The sequence below is a fragment of the Hemiscyllium ocellatum genome, chromosome 15 (assembly GCF_020745735.1).
Source record: "Hemiscyllium ocellatum isolate sHemOce1 chromosome 15, sHemOce1.pat.X.cur, whole genome shotgun sequence".
In the NCBI taxonomy this organism is placed as follows: domain Eukaryota; kingdom Metazoa; phylum Chordata; class Chondrichthyes; order Orectolobiformes; family Hemiscylliidae; genus Hemiscyllium; species Hemiscyllium ocellatum.
The window spans coordinates 19307465-19327115 of NC_083415.1; the positions used below are offsets into that span (position 1 = coordinate 19307465).

The 19651-nt window shown below is 40.5% G+C and overlaps 1 protein-coding gene across 2 annotated transcripts in view; it reads left to right on the forward strand.

Annotated features, from left to right (window-relative positions):
* Positions 1-19651, forward strand: part of LOC132822712 (formin-H) — a 127634-nt gene that overhangs the window by 101187 nt on the left and 6796 nt on the right. For both annotated transcript variants that reach the window (XM_060835983.1, XM_060835984.1), the window contains one exon: positions 12324-12476. In XM_060835983.1, coding sequence (XP_060691966.1) covers positions 12324-12476 — 153 coding nt within the window. The remainder of the gene's footprint in view (positions 1-12323; positions 12477-19651) is intronic.

Below are 19651 nucleotides of genomic sequence, written 5' to 3' on the forward strand. Positions count from 1 at the left end.
CCCTTGCATAAAGCCATGTTGATTATCCCTAATCAGTCCTTGCCTTTCCAAATACATGTAAATCCTATCCCTCAGGATTCCTTCCAACAACTTTCATTCTGCACCTTCTCTGAGGTATCCTTGATCTGGTCACCAGGGAGGAAACATACCATTCTGGTTTCTAGCTGCTGGCCACAGAAATTTCTGTCTCTGCCTCTGACTAGAGAGTCTCCTAACAGAATCAATTGCTTAGAACCCAATGCACCTCTCATTACAATAGAGCCAGTCCCAGTACCAGAAACTTGGCTGTTTGTACTGCATTCCACTATGAGTCCATCACCCCCTACATTTTCCATGATGGCATATTTGTTTGAGATGGGAATAGGCACAGGAAACTCCTGCACTATCTACCTCCCTCTCTTACCTTTCCATGGTAGTGACCCATCTACCTGACTGTATCTGTGGTTTTCTCCCTCCCTATAACTGCCATCCCTCCTAGCTACTGTAAATTCCTTATTGCCTCTAACTCCTCCTCCAACTGATCCATGCAATCTGGTAGGATTTGCCACCAAAGACCATTCCTGCAGATATAATGCAGATATCTGTAACATGGAAATTCCCTGAACTTTCACATCCAACAAGAAGAGCAGATCACTCTACTAAAGCCCATCTTTGCTCCTTCACAATCTACAAACCCAGAAAATAGCACCGTCATATTGCTCTAAAAAAACACTGTTCCAGGTTAACTTAGTACCTTTGTTTTATATTTTTAAAATTTAATCAAGAGTCATATCTCAATAAAACACATAATCCAAAAAGGAAACCTACTCTACTCTGTATCATAGATTTACAGCAAGGTTACATGAAAAATCATGCACTTAGTTTCTGTGCTGTAAGCTGTCCCCCACAGCCTTCTCCAAGGTCAGCTGTGAATTTTGCTGTCTGTTAACAAGTCTTTCATCTCTGGAATTGAGATGTTGGGCAAGGTGTGTACCCAGCTGAAGCAAGGGCAGTTCAGTTCAGGATATCTCTCGGAGCAGTGGAGTGGATCAGTACCTAAAACTGCAGTCACAATAGCTGTTGTATCAAAAGGTTCTAAAGCAACGTTGACAGTTAATGCATGTGAAGTAAATGAATGGGTGGTGGGCCTTATGAGGAAAATGGGTGAGGGGTACAATTGGCAGGCATGTAAGGGAGGATCGTGTTTAGGGTAGTTCAAAGGTGTTTGAGTGGATGGGCTCAGAATGTTCCTTTCGATGGTTTTATTGTGGGAACCAGGATGTGGTGAGAGTTGGGCCAAGTCAGGACAGAGCAGAGTTATGCAGATGGAAGTTGGAGATGAGGAGGTGGATTGAGATGGTGTGGGACAAGAGGAATCGATGTCAGCTGCATTGAATGGTCTATCACGGAACTTCAGTGTATGCTTCAGCACCCATTATTTCCCTATTGGAGAACCTAGACCATGAGATCAGATTTTTTTTGGAGCTGAATGTCTTGTGGTGTGTGCTGCATTTGTCAGAATTACAATCACTCTTTAAATCTTCCAATTTATATCTGCAAATTTGCTGGAAGTGTGAACCAACAATCACACAGAGAAATGACATCAGTGAATAACAGATCAAACCGGCCTATCCTTAACCATAGAGATTAAATAATTGAGAGGAAAAAAAACAAGAAAGAACACAGGAGATTGGAATTAAAGAAGATGAATTCAATATCAAATCAGATTGATCAGAGATATGGAGGGGGAAAGAAAACTGGAATGAGAATGAAAGAAAAATTAACACAAATCGCAAGTAAGAAAGAAAATGTAAAACATGAAGTGTGACAGTTTTAAAATCTCAGACAGTAATTCGCAGCTTGAAGGAATGAGATTCCAATGTCTTTAAGTATTCATATTTTTGTCAAGGCATTGGTAGTTTCAACAAATATATCATTAGAAGAATTCAGACACCTTTTATTCCAAGACTTAATTAATTTTTGATGACTTTAATTGACTATTATTATGCATTTGCAACAGATCACAGTAAATTACAGAAATGTCAAGAGCGAGATACTGTTTTCACAAAGTTAATGCTGGAGCAGTGCAGATCAACTTATGGTGATGTGCAGTTCGCACCTTGTCTCTTTCCTTAACAGAACGTTTGAGCTAATTTGCACAATAATAAGATACGATGCAAGAATTAATCAGAGATCGGACAGTATTTGTGAAGAGAGAGAGCGTGAGAAAATATTAACATTTCAGGTCAAAAACATCTTCCAAGACTGCATCAAGTTAATTGATAGAACATAATTTAAATGATTACAGGGGCAGGGAAAATGGGAGAGGAAATATAAAAACAGAGCAAATCAAATGTTTGGGGAATTCAAACCAAAAAAACTGCGGATGCTGTTAAATCAGAAACAAAAGCAGAAATTGCTAGAAAAGCTCAGCAGGTCTAGCAGCATCTGTGGAGGAAAATCAGAGTTAACTTTTCGGGTCAAATGACCCTTCCTCAGAACTCCAGCAAATCAGGCAACATGTGCTGGTGAAACAATGTTAACATCTTGAGCCTAGTATGATTCTTCTTCGTAATTAAACTTCTTTAGAACAGCTATTCCAGATGAAAAAATGTTAACTCTTTTTCTCTGCACAGATGCTGCCAGATCTGCTGAGCTTCCCCAGCATTCTGTATTTGTTTCAGATTTCCAGCATCCTCAGTAGTTCGTGTTTGTAAGAAAAAGGCTGTGTTTGTGATCGGGTGGAAGACTGGACAAATTAAATGAAAAAGAGGATGATAGGGCAAAGCAGGTGAGATTTGTAATGGGGCAAGTGGAGAAACAGATGTGTCCAGGAAAATTGTAAAGTTTGAGAATATAAAATTGTCAAGTGTGAGGATAGACATGTGGATGAACATGGAATAGTGTAGGTTAGATAGGCTTCAGATTGGTTTCACAAGTTGGTGCAACATTGAGGGCCGAGAGGCCTGTACTGCGCTGTAATGTTCAGCTGTTATCTGAAAGAATGGATGCAGTGTTTAATCATAAACTGTTAGGTTCAATATGGGTCTAGAGGGCTGTAAAATGTCTAAATGAATGGTGGGATGCTGTTCCTCAAGCTTTTTTGAGTTTCATTTGAAGAGTGTAGGAGTCTGAGGTCAGAGTAGAAGTGAGGCAGAGAAATAAAATGCCAGATGTCTAGAAGCTCAGGTTCACATTTATAATTGAATAAAAATGTTATGTAAGCAGGTCATCCAATTTTATTTCATCTTTCTGATGTGAGCAGTGAACAGAGTATAGTAAATTGAAATGAATGTTGTTAGTTTGTTGTTTCACCTGAATGATGTTTACAGTCTGGGAACAGGTGAGGAAAAACAGCAGCTTTCCATTTCTTACACTTGCACTAGAAGGTCCCATCAGAATAGGCAGGGTAAAAAAAAACTGAAAAAAAGACTGCAGGTGCTGGAAATAGATAACAGAAACAAATGTTTGGAAAAATGCAGCGCTTCTTACAGCATCTGTGGAGAGAAAGCAGAGTTAGTGTTTCGAGTTAGTGACCCTTCTTCAGTTCTGAAAAACGATCACTGGACCTGAAACATTAATTCTGATTTCTCTCCACAGCTGCTGCCAGACCCTTTGAGAATGGGAGGTGTATTTGGGGATGGCCGAGAAAAGGGCCAAGGTGTCAAGAAGGGATTTGTTCCCTTTGCAATTATGGTGTCATGCAAGTAGCTACAAAAGTGATAAGAGGATGAACTTTTGAATGTTACTGGGATAGAAGTTGACGGTAAGGGAAGCACTTTCTGACAGGGAATTAAAGGAGAGAACAGAACTGTGAGAAACCAGACAGACTTGGTTGAACACCCATCATCTGGGGTTGGGAAGAGATTTCAGCTGAGGGTAAAGGAAGTGTGAGTGTGGAAGTACACTTGTTTGAACAGATGTGACAGAAATGGAAAATCTGGAAGAATAGAACAGAGTCCTTACAGAAATCTTGGTGAAAGAAGTGTAGTCAAGGTACTTGCTTGGAGACAGTAATTGACGAGGATATTGGTTAACAGTGTGCCCAGAATTAAAAACAAACAGGGTGAAGTAGGGGAGAGTTGAGAATGGATCATGTCAAGGCAAGAAATGATTGATAGTTTGAAGTAAAGTTGAAATTTTCGAATTTTGGGATGACCAGAGAATATGGCCCAAAGAAAAATGATACCAGAGGTGCTTTTCAGTCATAGAGTCATAGACATGTATAGCACGGAAACAGACCCTTCAGTCCAACTCGTCCATGCCGACATGATATCCCAACCCAATCTAGTCCCACCTGCCAGCACCTGGCCCAAATGTTGCAATTGTACCAACCTCCACCATTTCGTCTAGCAGCTCATTCCATACAAGTACCACCCTCTTTATGAACACGTTGCCCCATAGGTCTCTTTTATATCTTATCCCTCTCACCCTAAATCTATGCCCTCTAGTTCTGGACTTCCCCACCCCGGGGAAAAGACTTTGTCTATTTATCCTGTCCAAATCCCTCATGATTTTATAAACCTCTATAAGGTCATCCCTCAGCCTCCGCTCCAGGGAAAACAGCTCGAGCGTATTTAACCTTGCCCTGTAGCTCAAATCCTCCAAACCTGGAAACATCTTTGTAAATCTTTTCTGAATCCTTTCAAGTTTCACAACATCTTTCTAATAGGAAGGAGATCAAAATTGCACACAATATTCCAACATGGCCTATCCAATGTCCTGTACAGCCGCAACATGACCTCCCAACTCCTGTACTCAATACTCTGACCAATAAAGGAAAGCATACCAAATACCTTCCTCACTATCCTATCTACCTGCCACTCCACTTTCAAGAAGCAATGAACCTGAACTCCAAGGTCTCTTTGTTCAGCAACACTCCCTAGGACCTTACCATTAAGTGTATAAGTCCTGCTAAGATTTGCTTTCCCAAAATGCAGCACCTTACATTTATCTAAATTAAACTCCATCTGCCACTTCTCAGCCCATTGGCCCAAGTGATCAAGATCCCATTGTAATCGGAGGTAACCTTTTTTGCTGTCCACTACACCTCCAATTTTGGTGTCATCAGCAAACTTACTAACTATACCTCTATGCTCACATTCGAATCATTTATATAAATGATGAAAAGTAGTGGACCCAACACCGATCCTTGTGGCACTCCACTGGTCACAGGCATCCAGTCTGAAAAAAACCCTTCATCAGCACCCTCCTTTTTCTACCTTTGAGCCAGTCGTAAGGTACCTTTGAGTCAATGTAAGGTAGAGGCTAGTTTGCCAAACAAATACGGTGTCAGTTTTGTCAGTAGGTTTAATGACAATGTTAGGATTGAACCTGTCGATGTTGCACTGATAACTACTGTTGAAAAGATCTAGAAAGAATAAGGTGAAGTCACTGTAGTCCTATTGGACGATAGGGCTGACTGATAGTGGTTTAAGGGTTCCCATGCTTCAGGCAAGGAGAGAGATTGAGAAGGAAAGTACTTCACGGTAACCTCAGTTAGTGTGGGAATTGAACTCATGTTGTTATCATCACTCTGCACTGGAAACCAGCTGTCCAGGCAACTGAGCTAACTACCCCCCTGGAGAGTGTAAAGACAAGGTGACCATTGTAAAAGAAGAGCTTAGTGCTATTCCAAGCTTGAAAGTGGTAAGAGAAAAATCTGAGAGGACATTGGTATCAATGAATTGTTATTGTGATCCTTGACAACTGAATGGAAGCATTAAGTGTTTTGTTGAATGGTACTTGGCTTAATGGATAGAATGGAATTGTGAACCAGGACATCTTTGATATATAGTGAGTCAGTGCTGCTGAAGAATGGGGCCAACTATGTGCATGTGGTAAAAGAGTATGGATTTCATAATGCTGTGAAAGTAGTAGTTTGGGGAATTGTGAATATCTTGGAGGTGTCTACAATCATGCATGGACCTGAAACGTAATAAGTGAAATTTCAGTTGGAATCCAGGTGGAGAAAGCCTGAGACAAAGTCAGTTACTCAGGGTCCGGGAAACTACCACCTCTGAAGGGGAATGAAGAATAAAGGGATGTAATCTTAAAACTGTTGAGGACCGAAATCAATCTGCACATTTTTCCCCAATGAACAATAGGAGGATGGAATCCTCTGCTTTGAAGTTTATGGGACAACTTAGATTGAAACCAGTTGATTTTTATTAGGTAAGGAATATCGAGTTAAGAGGAATAAATGGAATCATGTACAAATCAACCATAATCTAATTGAATGATACAACACACTGGAGGGTTGCATAACTTGCTCCTTGCCTGTCCAGTACTGACAAAGTGCCTTGAAGAAAGATAGTTACAATTCTCACCAGCCAGGAAGAGAACAATTTTTGCCTGCCAATGAAATATATGTGAGAATTTATTATCTTAATAAACATTCTATATAACAATTAAAGATACTGCCTAAAGCAGGAAATCTGTTCAAGTTTGCAGTACCTGATTTTCTATCAAGCTGTAGACTGGTAATCAGTTAGGGAAGAAAAGAAACCCAGTTCAGCAAATTGATGTGGTACTATGAAAGCACTAAAAAGAAGCTGAGAGATGGTTTAATTTAGAAGTCTTTCCTGGGGCTTTGTCCAGGTTGATATTTGGCATATATGCATTTTTTTGTTTGAAAGGAAAATATTGCAGAGCTATGAGGAAGGAGCAGAGGAGTGGGACAAGCCTAACCACCCTTTTAAAGAGTCAGGCATGGTGGATGAATTGGGCTTCTTCTCTCCTGTGTGATTTTACATATGTCATTGGGAAACTTGTAAGGGCAGTATTTTATGTTATTTGAAAGTAAACCTTGAGCAAAACACTCTTTGGTGTCAAAGGTTGGCGAGCAAAACTGCTTTTGGGTTTCAGATGCTATAATGTGCCTGTTGGAATACTAATACATGTTTTTGTTCAAATATGTGCTTTTGTAACTCATGTCTGTAGTCTAGCTCTGTCGGAAAGTCATGCAGGATACAGCTAGCAGTTTGAGATTTGTAAACACCGGCTGATCTGCTTCACTGTCATGCATGCCAAGCATTCTTGATGTGTGATTCAAACACATACACGGTTCTGGTGGTCATTGCCATACATAATTCATCCCATGCTTAGGATCAATATAAGAAAGTAAAAAGGACCATTAGTGTGTAAATGCTGCAAACTTTATGAATATCTTCAGAGGTCAAGTACCATTCTCATGAACCAAATAGCAGAGCGATGTAAATCAGTAATGTGTGGCAATTTTGATTTGTTACGAGTTGATTTTGCTTTTGTTGGGATGTCAGTGTTTCTTAAAACCAGCAATTTAACCTGAGAGTTATAACATCTCAGGTGAGGGGGTGGAAAAGGAAAGTCTTTCATGGTAACTTCAGCTGGTGCAGGAATTTCACCCGCACTATCAGCGTTACGCTGCTTCACAAAACTGTCTGTCCAGACAACTGACTTAACTGACCATCCAAATAGGCAAAATACTGAGGTGATTTTCTATTTTGCTCAACCCTTTAAGAGGTGATATTCTTACTTTAATGTGTAGATGGGGAAGCTTTGACCACCTATTATCTAAAATAGAATAACAGTAATCCATTCTGTCAGACATACCTAATATGTTTTGAATTGAACTTGAGTTCCTGTGTCAAGATTAAAGTGATGCTGGGAAAGCACAGCAGGTCAGGCAGAATCCAAGGAGCAGGAAAATCGAAATTTCAGGAAGAGCTTTTGCCCGAAACGTCGATTTTCCTGCTCCTCAGATGCTGCCTGACCTGCTGCGCTTTTCCAGCACCACTCTAATCTTGACTGTGATCTCCAGCATCTGCAGTCCTCACTTTTGCCTAATCTTGAGTTCCTGTGGTTGAACAATGCATCATTGTCACGGATGCATTCATGATCAACTGTTCAGTTTTGTATTTTTAAATTGGTGTTCGTCCAGGAAGTGTTTCTAAAATTCAGGAATAATTAACAGCAGATATCCTCAAAAGAACATTCATGTTACTGCTACAGATAGCGAATAAAGATATTCTTGCCTAGTAATATTTTTGAATGCAGCTAGTAAACCCATCTTGAGAGAATTCAGTAAGAGAACATTGTGGTAAGTAGGATCAGAGTGGCAGTGAGGCTCCGTTGTCTTAGATCCATTCTAGATTGATTATTCTATTACTTTAAGTTAAACACAATGTTCTAAGAACTAGGGAGAAATATTTTATTAATTGTTTTTAGAAATTGAATATGAAGTAGTCCGTGCTCAATGGATTTCACAGCAAATTTATGTGCAATGAAATATTAATCTTCAGAATACTGTGGCTGTAACAAGACCTGTGAAAAGATACTTTAATGGCGAAATCACATGCACAGCTTGTCCTTATTAAAGTTTCTTTTAGAGCCAACTGTTTTTGCAAGAAATCTGAAGCAACCGAATATACTTGAAGATTTGTGCACATTTCACATTCACAGAGATACTGTTCACAATGCAAACAGGCTTCTTCCATGATTTGCCACACCACACGATGCACTGAAGAGTTGTAAAAGAAAATCACATTAAATAATTTTGAGTTTTAGAATAACAAAGGCAGACGTTTGACGATGTTTCAGTATATTAGTGATACACAGGACATTGCTCATAGGCAGAATTCCCAGAAGGAAAGGCAACTGTTGCTTAACAGCCTGAGACAAAGGGGAGGGTTTTAAAGTCTGGACAGGGGATGGTGCAGGGGAAAAGGGAATGATGGGGCTATCTTTTCAGAGTAAAGAGCTTCCCTTGATGCACCAAGATCTTAAACTCCACCTCCTTCCCACTCCTTTAAAATTGCTTTCAAAATAAAATAAGTTGCCCACTCCCACCCACTTACACATATAGTTTGGGTAGCATACTATTGGGGTTAATTGAGCTTTTAAAGGCTCACTTGAGCATTCATATTTTTATTTGCATATTGATGGTGGGGTGACTATTTTGTTACACACCCAGCTCCTGCATTATAGGGATCAACTTGGGGCTAGATGGAAGGGCCCTGGACTGAGGATCAACCATGCTTTATTGGCAACCATGACCACCACCCCCAACCTCAAAACACAGTCAGCAATGGCACATCAAATCCAGCCCATAGGAAGTTGATTAAAATGCTGTTTCAAAAGGATAGGTATATTGCAGCATGTCAGGCATGAAAGGGGCTGAATTCAACCTGCCCCAAGTTTGAAGAGAAAGGTCAGATTATATACAAACATATACATTAGGAGCAAAATTATGTGATTAAGCTTGCTGTGCCATTCAATAAGGTTATGGCTGATCTATATGTGTTCTGAATTACACATTCTCACGTTTCCACGATTGCCTTCAGTTGCCTTGCCAAACAAGAATTAATCTTTGCACCCCTCAAAAACACTTTGTGACCTACCTCTACTGCCTCCCGATGTAGTGAATTCCATAGTTGCACAAACGTTGAGAGGAAAAAAAAATTGCTTGTCACTGCCCTAAAAGGGTGACCTCTCATTCTAAAACAGTTTCCCTTTGGGCTCACCCACAAGAATAAACATCTTTTCCACACCCTTCTTGCCATTAATTCACCCCTCACTTTTCTAATTCCATTGGAAATAAAACCCGCCTGTCCATCTTTGCCTCATAAGATAACCCATTTGTTGGTGCTATTAATTTAATGAACCCCCTCTGAATAATCTCCAAAGAATTTATACGCTTGCGTAAATAAGGAGAGCAAAATTGCACACATTATTCAACATCATCAGGATCCAGTATAAATGAATCATAACATCTTACTTTTAAGTTCAATTTTTGTAATAAAGGATAGCATTTTATCAGCCTTCTCAACCATTTGCTGTATCTGCATGCTTTTTTTTTGTGATTGATGCACTAGATCACATGCCTCTGAACCTCAGAATTCTGCAGTTGTTTCAATAATTTTCTACTTTTAATGCTTCCTGCCAAAGTGAACAGCTTCACATATTCCCACATTAGATTTGCTAGGCTTACTCACTTCTCCTGTCTATATCTGTCTGCATCCTCATTATGTATCTTCACAACATGTACGATTACCTGTATTTGTCTTTGATCTGCTCATCTAAGTCATTCATATATATTGTAAAAAAATTTGGAGGGCCCAGCACAGATCTCTGAAGGATCATCACATCCTGTAATTTAAAGAAGAATCATTTATGTGTACTCTCTGTTTCCTACTAGCCGTCAATCTTCTGTGCATGTGGCCTCTAAACCATGAGTTTCTACTTCTCGCAAAAGTCTTTTATGTGGAACCTTGTCAAATCCCTTATGAAAATCCACATGAAGTATATCAATGGACTCCTTCAAAAAATTCCAATAAGTTGGATTCTAATCTGACTCTGCTAGTTGCATTCTCTCTACAACTCGACCCTGCCAGGAAATCCCAGAATGCACCAGCACCCCTGTTGGTTGTGTTAGATTTAAAGTGTCATTGTGCAGCGAATGAGCATTGTTAGTCCAAAGTTGCCCTGCCCAGTTGCTAATACTTTCCCAGACATGATGCAGAAGGCACACTGCATTGTGGAAAGGGCCTAGAGGTCTTGGTGGATAAGGTAGTGCAGGGACACAATACCCACTATCCTGAAAATGGGTCATGAAGGCCAGAACACCAAACCATGCCAGCCTGATTGGAATTTGACATCCACATCAGTGCAATCTCAGCCATCTGGAGGAATGCCCAGTACTGTAGTAAAAAGGGTAATGACCTTGTCCACTCTGCCATGGTAAGTGCTACCATCTTCTCTCTGCTACCTCACCCTTAATCTATCTTTGCCACTATACCCACCTCCCACCAAGGCTCATGATCTTCCCCTCTTACAATTGCCTCTAATATCTTCTTTCACTGACTGTCATCCATCCAACTCCCAATACCACTAATCCTGCATACTCTCTGCATTTCCTGAAGCTCGGGGCATCTATCCTTCTGCAGCAGGAGGAAAACAGCCCACAAAGGGTAGAAAAAAATCAATACAAGTGGTGTGTTTGCTTGACCTTTGGCTCCTCACCCCTTATAAAGAGAAGATCTTGACTCTGACCAGACCGAGCAGGGCCTGGACTGCTATCAGGCTGCTCTTGACTTACAGTGTTCAGACTGACTGAATGAATGCTATTCCCCTTGACTTGACAAGTTTCCTGGCTTTGTGTCCGCACCAACTAGCAAGATGGAACAACAGTACGGTGACTCTGTTATCTCTGAGAGGGCAAAGTTCAAATTGACAAGGCCTGGCAATGCAACATTGACATGCTGTGAGCAGCTAGATAGACTCTGAGTGAGTGAGTGAGTGCTGTCTCAGTGAGCAAAGAGCCTGGAGAAGCAGTCTGGTTCGGTGCATGAGCTGTGTGTGTGTCCCAGACTGTCCTTGCAACATCACAGTAAGAGTTGCTGGTGCACCCCAAAATGCAGCAGTAAAGTGCAGAAGAGTAAGTGGATCACCATGAGGGATCTGAAGCACTGGCACATGTTGAAAGCCAATGTCTGTGGATGTGGGATGCTTGTGCCCGGTGGCATGGACCATGTCCTAAGGCATTGGTGCTTGGTTTCCAACAGGAAGATCATTCAGAGCAAGCAGAAGGCTGAATACACCAGCTTTGGTTTCTGTGTTGAGTTTGCCTAAAGTCGAACTTGTTTGGTGAGTTTGGTTAACTAGGAGGCTGGATGTTAGTGAGGTGATTTCTGGTTGTTAGTAAGCCATTTACCAGTTGATTGACATCTCACCACTGCCTAGTGGGAATCTCAACCCTGCTGCTGATGAAAAGCATTGAAGATGGGGCGAGATAATCTCAATGTCGAGGTAGGCCTCACCACACTTATCGCCCAATTCTCTCAGACATCGCCTGTGTCACTAGATGTTGTTATTGTGCATCAGTAACATTCTGGGGAGGATCACAAGTCCCAGTTAGTCCTATTTGTCCAGCAGCTGTGATGCTTTTATATTTTCTGTCAGATTTGCAATGAACGTACCTGGCTTTCCTGGTGATCGGAAGGTGCTGTTTCCACTTCCACACTGATTTTCATTTTGTTGAGATTTGTAGTATATGTGAACTAATCCTGGATGAACCTTTGTCATGATGTTTCAAATTGAGATTGTGGTCAGGCTAGTGTTTGGAAGAGCTTGGTTATAGATTGTAGTCCATCCGGTCAATAATGAACAACTTGCATTCCAATTCAACCTGGTTATTTTATTTAAATAAGTCTTCATTCCAACTTTTGGGTTTCCGTGAATTGTTTTTACACAGCTTTGACTTTAGTGGTGATGAAATGATGATCTGTCTCTGAAGTGATAGCTGTGATTTTGAATTTTGCGTGGCATGACATTCCATTAATCTTTGTAACTTTCTTCTGTTTCAGCTGATCATGCAGAAAATCAGAGCATGTACTCAATTGCTGGAGAGTAAGTTGTTTGTTGTAGTGCTTGAGTATCTCCTCGCCATTGGAAACTTCCTGAACACACATGCTGGCAAAAAAGAGGCAAAAGGATTTTGTCTTTCCTCTCTGACAAAGGTAAGTTGAGATCTAATTCTACCATCGGCTCACCTTGGGAAACTGAGCACTGGTATGAAATGCAGTATTTGTTGATTCGTTGTTAGTGCATTTGTCTGCTAAATTGATCCAATACTGAATTATTATTCAAATGTACATGAACAAAAAAATCCTAATGTGTTTAGTACACCTGATGACGGTAAGTTTTATTTAAAAAAACTAGAAGAACTCAGCATCCATGGAGATAAACTAGACAGTCAATAATCTCTCATCACTGATTCTGATCAGATTCTCCCATGCTCTTGTTTGTCTCTAAAGCGAACATTTGCATTGTGATTATGTTACTGACCTTGTAATCCAGATGATCCATGGAAAAAAGCCCAGATATCAACGTAGCAGCTAGAAATTAAATCCAGTTTTACAAAGGCAATTCATATTTAATATTTCTAAGAGAATGTATATTTTGAAGGATTATGGAAAATGAATTTTTGAAGTTTCGTGAAAATACCCGGAATGATTTCATTAAAACAGGTAATTGAAATGTCACATTATAGTTATTTTTTAATCAGGCTTCCTGTAATACAATAAAATGTAGGATCGAAGTTGGCCATTCAGCCCTTTGAGTCTGCTTGCCATCTAAACACAATCATGACTGACACTCTTCAAATCCAATTTCCTGCTATTTCCCTATAACCTTCCATTTCTTTTATGATTAAAAATCTGACAGTCTCAGCCTTGAATATACTGAATGCTCCAGCCTAATACCCTGTTGCAGTACAGAATTCCACAAATTCACTACCCTCAGAGCAGAGGTTCTTCAACATCACTGTCCAAAAGAGTCAGCCCTTGCTCTGAGATTTGGTCCTCCACTGAACTAAATGTCTCATCATTTAGCCTGTGAATGCCTCCTAAGAATTTTATATGTTTAAGTCAAGTTGCCTTTCAGTCTTTTAGCGCCAACCTACTCAACCTCTCCTCATAAGAAAAACCCATCCACACCTGGGATGAACCCAATGAACGTTCTCTGGACTGCCTGCAATGTCAATGTATCCTTAGGTGAGGGGACTAAATCTGTTCACAGTGCTCCAGCTATGGTCGTAACTAGTTCCTCGTACAGTTTAAGAAAGATTTCCCTACTTTTATACTCCTTTCCCTTTGACGTGAAAGTCAGCATTACATTTGCCTACCCCCATTACTCTTTGAACTTGGATGATAGGTTTTTGTGATTTAATCATGAGGAACCCCAAGTGCCTCTGTGCTGCAGCTTTCTGCAGTCTTAATATTCAACTCCTCTGTTCTTTTCTGCCAAAGCATAAAATCTTACATTTTCTCATGTTATGTTCCATCTGCCAAGATTTTGCTCATTCATTTGTTATATCTGTCCGTAGACCGCGACTTTCTCACGACTTACCTTCCCTCTTACTTTTGTGTTGACTGCATACTTGAGGGTTATAAATTCACTTTCCTCATCAAAGTCATTAATAGATATTGTCAAGAAGTTGTGGCTCCAGCACTGATCCTTATGACACTCCATTGGTTACGCCCACATGCTATAAGAATGGCAGGATCACTTCTCGAACTCACCAATAAATGTGCACGCAATTCTGAGAAGTAGTATGTGATTGCAACCAGAAGATAATCTAAAACTTTATGAATTTTGCACTGAATCACTGCAACTGGTGCTACATAACTTTAAAAGAAATCTGATATTGTAATTTGTGTTTTAACAGAGTGTTCAATTTTAACTCATTCAAAAACCATTCACTAATAAATGACTGGACCTTCAATATCATTAAAATAGATAGATATTAGGGAGGGGAGCTGTGCATGCATATTAACATATATGATCCAGCTTCCACATATCTTGATTCAAAGAGCAGTATACTGCTCAGCTAAGGTAATTTGGGTCTCAAACTATTACTTAATGGCTAATTGTCTTTGAGTGTGTGCTGCTGATCGAATTTCATGAGCCACTGCATTTATGCTATATAGATAGAGTGGGTTCCAGAATTTTGAGCCAATGACAACGAAGAAACATTGATATAATTCCAAATGAGAATGGTGTGTTTTGGATTGGAACTTACACATGGTAGTATTTCCTTGTATATATTGTCCTTGTCCCTGATTCGGTAGAGTTCCTGGATTTGGAAGATGCTGTCTAAAGAGCGTACATTGTTGCAGGGCAAGTTGTAGATGGTATTCGCTCCAGTTATTGTGTGTCAGTTGTGAATAAGTGAATGCTTAAGGTGTTGAATGGCAGTCAAGCAAGCTGCTTTGTCTTTAATAGTGTCTTGAGTTTCTCATGTTATTGAAACTGCATTCATCCAACCAAGTTGAGAGAACTCTTGGCTTGTGCCTTGTAAAGGTAAGCTTGGATAGGTTTTGAGGAGTTAGGAGCGGAGTTACATGTTCCAAGATTCCTAGCCTCTGACATGCTCTTGTAGCCATAATACATAATATTTATTTAGCTAGTCCAGTTCAGTTTCTAGCCAAGGGTGCGCCCTCCCCCACCTCCCCAAAACCCCACCAAAGGGAAATGGAGCTCTTGTAATCACATTGAATGTCAAGGGATTATAGTTGGAGTCTCTCTTGTTGGAGATGATGTGGAGCCGGTGTTGGACTGGGGTGGACAAAGTTAAAAGTCACACAAGACCAGGTTATAATCCAACAGGTTTATTCAGAAGCACTAGCTTTTGGAGCATTGCTCCTTCAGGTAGCTATTGGACTGTAACCCTGGTGTTGTGTGATTTTGGAGACGATCATTGGCACGTGAGTAGGATGTGGCAGGACTGCAGAGCTCAGGTCTGATTCATTGCTTATCTCTTTGTTGCATGCTACTTTGTTGCATTCAGTATCTCCAGTGTAAAGGTGGCAATTTGTCTCCACAAGGACTGTTTAATGGTCACTCCTACTGATATTGTAATGGACAGATGCATATGCTGCTTTTGAGGACCAGCTCAAGGCCATTCTTCCCTCTTAGTGGTCCCTTACACAAGCCACATATACAATCCAGCAGCTATGTCCTTTCAGCCTCAGCCAATTTAGTCAGTCATGGAGCTGTCAAACTACTTTTGGTGATGGACAATGAAATCGTCCACATAAAGTTTGTCTGGACCTCCACCACCCTCAGTGCATTCTCCAAATTGGTGTTCAACATGCAGAAGAGTTGAATAGGTTATAGCCAGCAGGAGATTTCCTTGTCCACATATGATCTGATGACATGTGAATTCATGGGTCTGGAGTCGGTGTTGAAGATTCCAAGGTCAGTTCCCTCCCACTATACACCCATCACTTCTGCATATTGTTTATAAAGTATGATTCCGTGAGAATGATTTCTTGATTGACCAGTCTGTGAGCCAGGTCCCCTAGTTTTGGTATACGTCCTCAAATGTTACTGAGGAGGTCTTTGTACTTTCAACAGGCTCATGTGTGCCATTGTTGTTTCTGGTGCTTTGATCTGTTAATGGTTGTAGTCTATTCATTCAGTTTAATTCCGTTCATTGCCATGTTTACTGGTAGCTATAACTCTATCGTATGCTAAATCCTTTAAGATAAGCACAGTGTCTCAGTGGTTAGCATTGCTGCCTCACAGCAAAAGGGATCCAGGTTCGATTCCACCCCTGTGTGGAGTTTGCATGTTCTCCCTGTGTCTGCATGAGTTTCCCCTGGGTTCTCCAGTTTCCTCCCACAATCTAAAGATGAGAGGTTAGGCAGATTGGCCTGGCTAAATTGCGTAAATTAGGTGGCGTAGCCATGGAAAATGCAGGAGTAGGACAGTGGGCTCTGTCTGGATGGGATGCTTTTTGGAGGGTCACTGTGGATTCAATGGGTTGAATAGCTTGCTTCCACACTGTAGGGATTGTAGGAGTCAAGCGTTTTGCCATTGAGATGGAGTCACCAAATGGCAGATTTTTTTTCCCTTCCCCAACAGGGAACCAGATTCTTTTTTACAACAGCTAATTAACTTTTAATTCCCAGTTTATTATTTCAATTCAGATTTTTTTCACCTGTGTGGTCAGATTTGGACCTGTGTTCCCCAAACCATGAACCTGGGTATGTTGTCCAGTGACAATACTTCTATGCCACTACCTTGTCCAGTTTATGACTAACTGGTTAGACTGACTTATTAGAACAAACTAAGAATAATTGAATGTGAGTACAAACCATTCTCTAAACAAAATCAAATTCATGTTTTGTAATAGCATTTATGTTTTTAATGTCCAAGAACTATTGATGCAAGATGAGGCTGATAAATAATGTATCCTGTAAACCAATAGTTTCTTCTGGACAGGATTACGAATAGCCAAATATTTAAATCCACTTAAAACATTCGTAGCAGGTAGTGTACCAAATAGATTTAATTATGAACTTAATTAAAATGTCACAATTTGTAAATTATAGATACCTTATTTGACTGTAAGAATTGTTCTGCTACTGTAAATAATAAATTAATAAATGGATTTATGAAAATTTTCACAAGTCGATTTTTAAAAATAAAATCACAAATACGTTTGAAAATAATGAGTTTAGAATTTTCTTGTAAATACAATAAAGGAAATATTCATGAATATTTATATTATGACAGTGTACATAGTGAACAGAACAAATGCTCTCCTTATTGTTGTGTTTTCTTTTTGGTGAGCATTCATGGTGGATTTGTCTCATTTTAACGGTAATTCACAATTTTATCAAATTCAAACTATAATTAATTTTACAAATGTGATGATGTATTTTCATCTGGAGTGGTCTGAGGGAGTTAGAAATAGCCTCAATTTGTTAGTGTTGACGCAAGTATTAGCAATGAATTAGGCCATTCAACCCTTTCAGCCTGCCCCTGGCACTCAGGCTGATCATCTACTTAAATCACACTCTGCTGCACTATCACCATATCTCATGATTCCCTGGTGGGAGTATTCACTGACATCTTTAACCACTCCTTGCTGCAATTTGAAATTCCCGCCTGCTTCAAGAAGACATCCATCATTCTGGTACCAAGGAAAACACATGCAATGTGTATCAAGAACTACTGCAAGATGGCTCTGACCACCATAATTATGAAGTGCTTCGAGGGGTTAGTCATGGCTCACATCAACTCTAACCTTCCAGCCTGCCTCAATCCCTTGCAATTTGCCTAAACAGGTCCACAGAAAGCACTATTCCCTACCCCTACACTCATCACTGAACATCTGGATAATAAGGATCTCTATATCAGACTTCTATGTATCATCTCCAGCTCTGCCTTCAACACTATAATCCCAACCAAATAAATCTCCAAACTCCCAGACCCAGATTTCAGCTCCCCTCTCTGCAACTGGATCCTGACCCACATATTGCAATTAGAGAAGACAGTCAACAGGACCTTCTCCACAATAATCCTCAACACCAGTGGCTTGCAAGGATGTCCTCAGCCCCCTAATGTACTCCCTGTACACTCTCAATTGTGTGGCCAAATTTCATCTGAACACCATCGACAAGTTTGCAGATGACACCGCCATTGTGTGCTAGATATCAAACAATGACGAGTTAGAATGTAGGAAGGAGATAGAATGCCTGGTGTTATGGTGCACAGATAGCAATCTCTACCTCAATCTTAGCAACACTAAAGAGCTGATCATAGGCTCAACAAGAATGTGGGAGGACACGCCCCTATGTAAATCAATGGAGCTGAGGCGGAGAGGGTCAAGAGCGTCAAGGTCCCAGAAGCAATAACCAACAATCTGTTCTGGTTCTCCCATGTAGCTGTAACAGTCAAAAAGACACAACAATGCCTTTTCTTCCTCTGAAAACTTAGGAAATTTGGCATGTCCGTAAGGATTGTCACCAACCTTTTCACGAAAGCATTCTGTTTGGGTGCATAACGGCCTGGAATGGCAACTACTCTGCGGTTGAAGAGACTACAGAAAGTTGTGAACACATTCCAGGCCATCACATAAGCCAGTCTCCCATCAATGGACTCCATGTACACTCCTTGTTGCCATGGAAAGGCAGCCACCATCATCAAAGATCCCTCCCATCCTGGTAATACTCTCTTCTACCTCTTCAGTTAGGCAAAAGTTTAAACACATGTACCAACAGATTCGAGAATAGCCTCTTCTCTGCCATTGTTAGACTGCTGAATGGACATCTCTAATTCCAAATCTAATGGTGATCTTGCTTTTGTGTACCTCCTGTGCAGCCATAACCTTGTATTCCTCGCTCTGTTAAAACACAATGATCTGCAGGTCCTTGTATGTTATGATCTGCCTGTGCTGCTCACAAAACAAAACTTTTCACTGTACTTAGGTACATGTAACAACAATAAATCAAGTCAAATCAAAAATCCAAAAATGTATTAGTCTTTGCATTTATTGTACTCAATGATTAAGTATATACAGTTCTCTGTTGTAAAGCATTGTAATCATATCTTATCCATGAGACAATAAATTTCTCTTCATCTTAACCCTAAATGGCTGACCTTTTTATAAGATTATGACGCTTAGTTCTAGTCCTACCTGTCAGCCAGGTAAGATATCTTTCTGTGATGTATCCTCTGAAGTCTCTAAGGAAGTTTTAATTTTACTGGGCTCATTTGTTATTCTTCTAAACTTGAAGATGAATAGGCTTAGTGTGCTTGATCTATCTTCATCAAATACCTAAACATTCCAGAAATCAGTTGAGAGAAGTCTTGGTGTATTCTTCTGGGCAAGCACACCTTCCTTAATAAGAAGACTAAAACTTTCTGAACCTGAGGGGCACCAGTATCCTTGGGGGGAGGTTTGCTAGTACTCTTTGAGGGGGTTGAAACTAACTCTGCAGGGGCATGGGAACCTTGACTGGAGCTTTAGGGTGCAGGACCTGGGGTGTAGAGAGGTTAGGAACATGGCATCAATCTCGAAGGAAGGTGGCTTGAAGTGTGTATACTTCAATGCGAGATGTATATGAAATAAGGTAGGTGAACTTGCAGCGTGGGTTGATACCTGGGATTTCGATGTTGTGGCTATAACGGAGATATGGGTAGATCAGGGACAGGAATGGCTGTTGCAGGTTCCAGGGTTTAAATGTTTTATTAGGGTCGGAGGTGGGGGTAAAAGAGGGGGAGGTGTGGCATTGCTTGTCAAAGATAGTATTACAGCAGTGGAAAGGACGATGGATGAAGACTCGCCATCTGAGGTAGTTTGGGCTGAGGTTAGAAATAGGAAAGGTGAGGTCACCCTGTT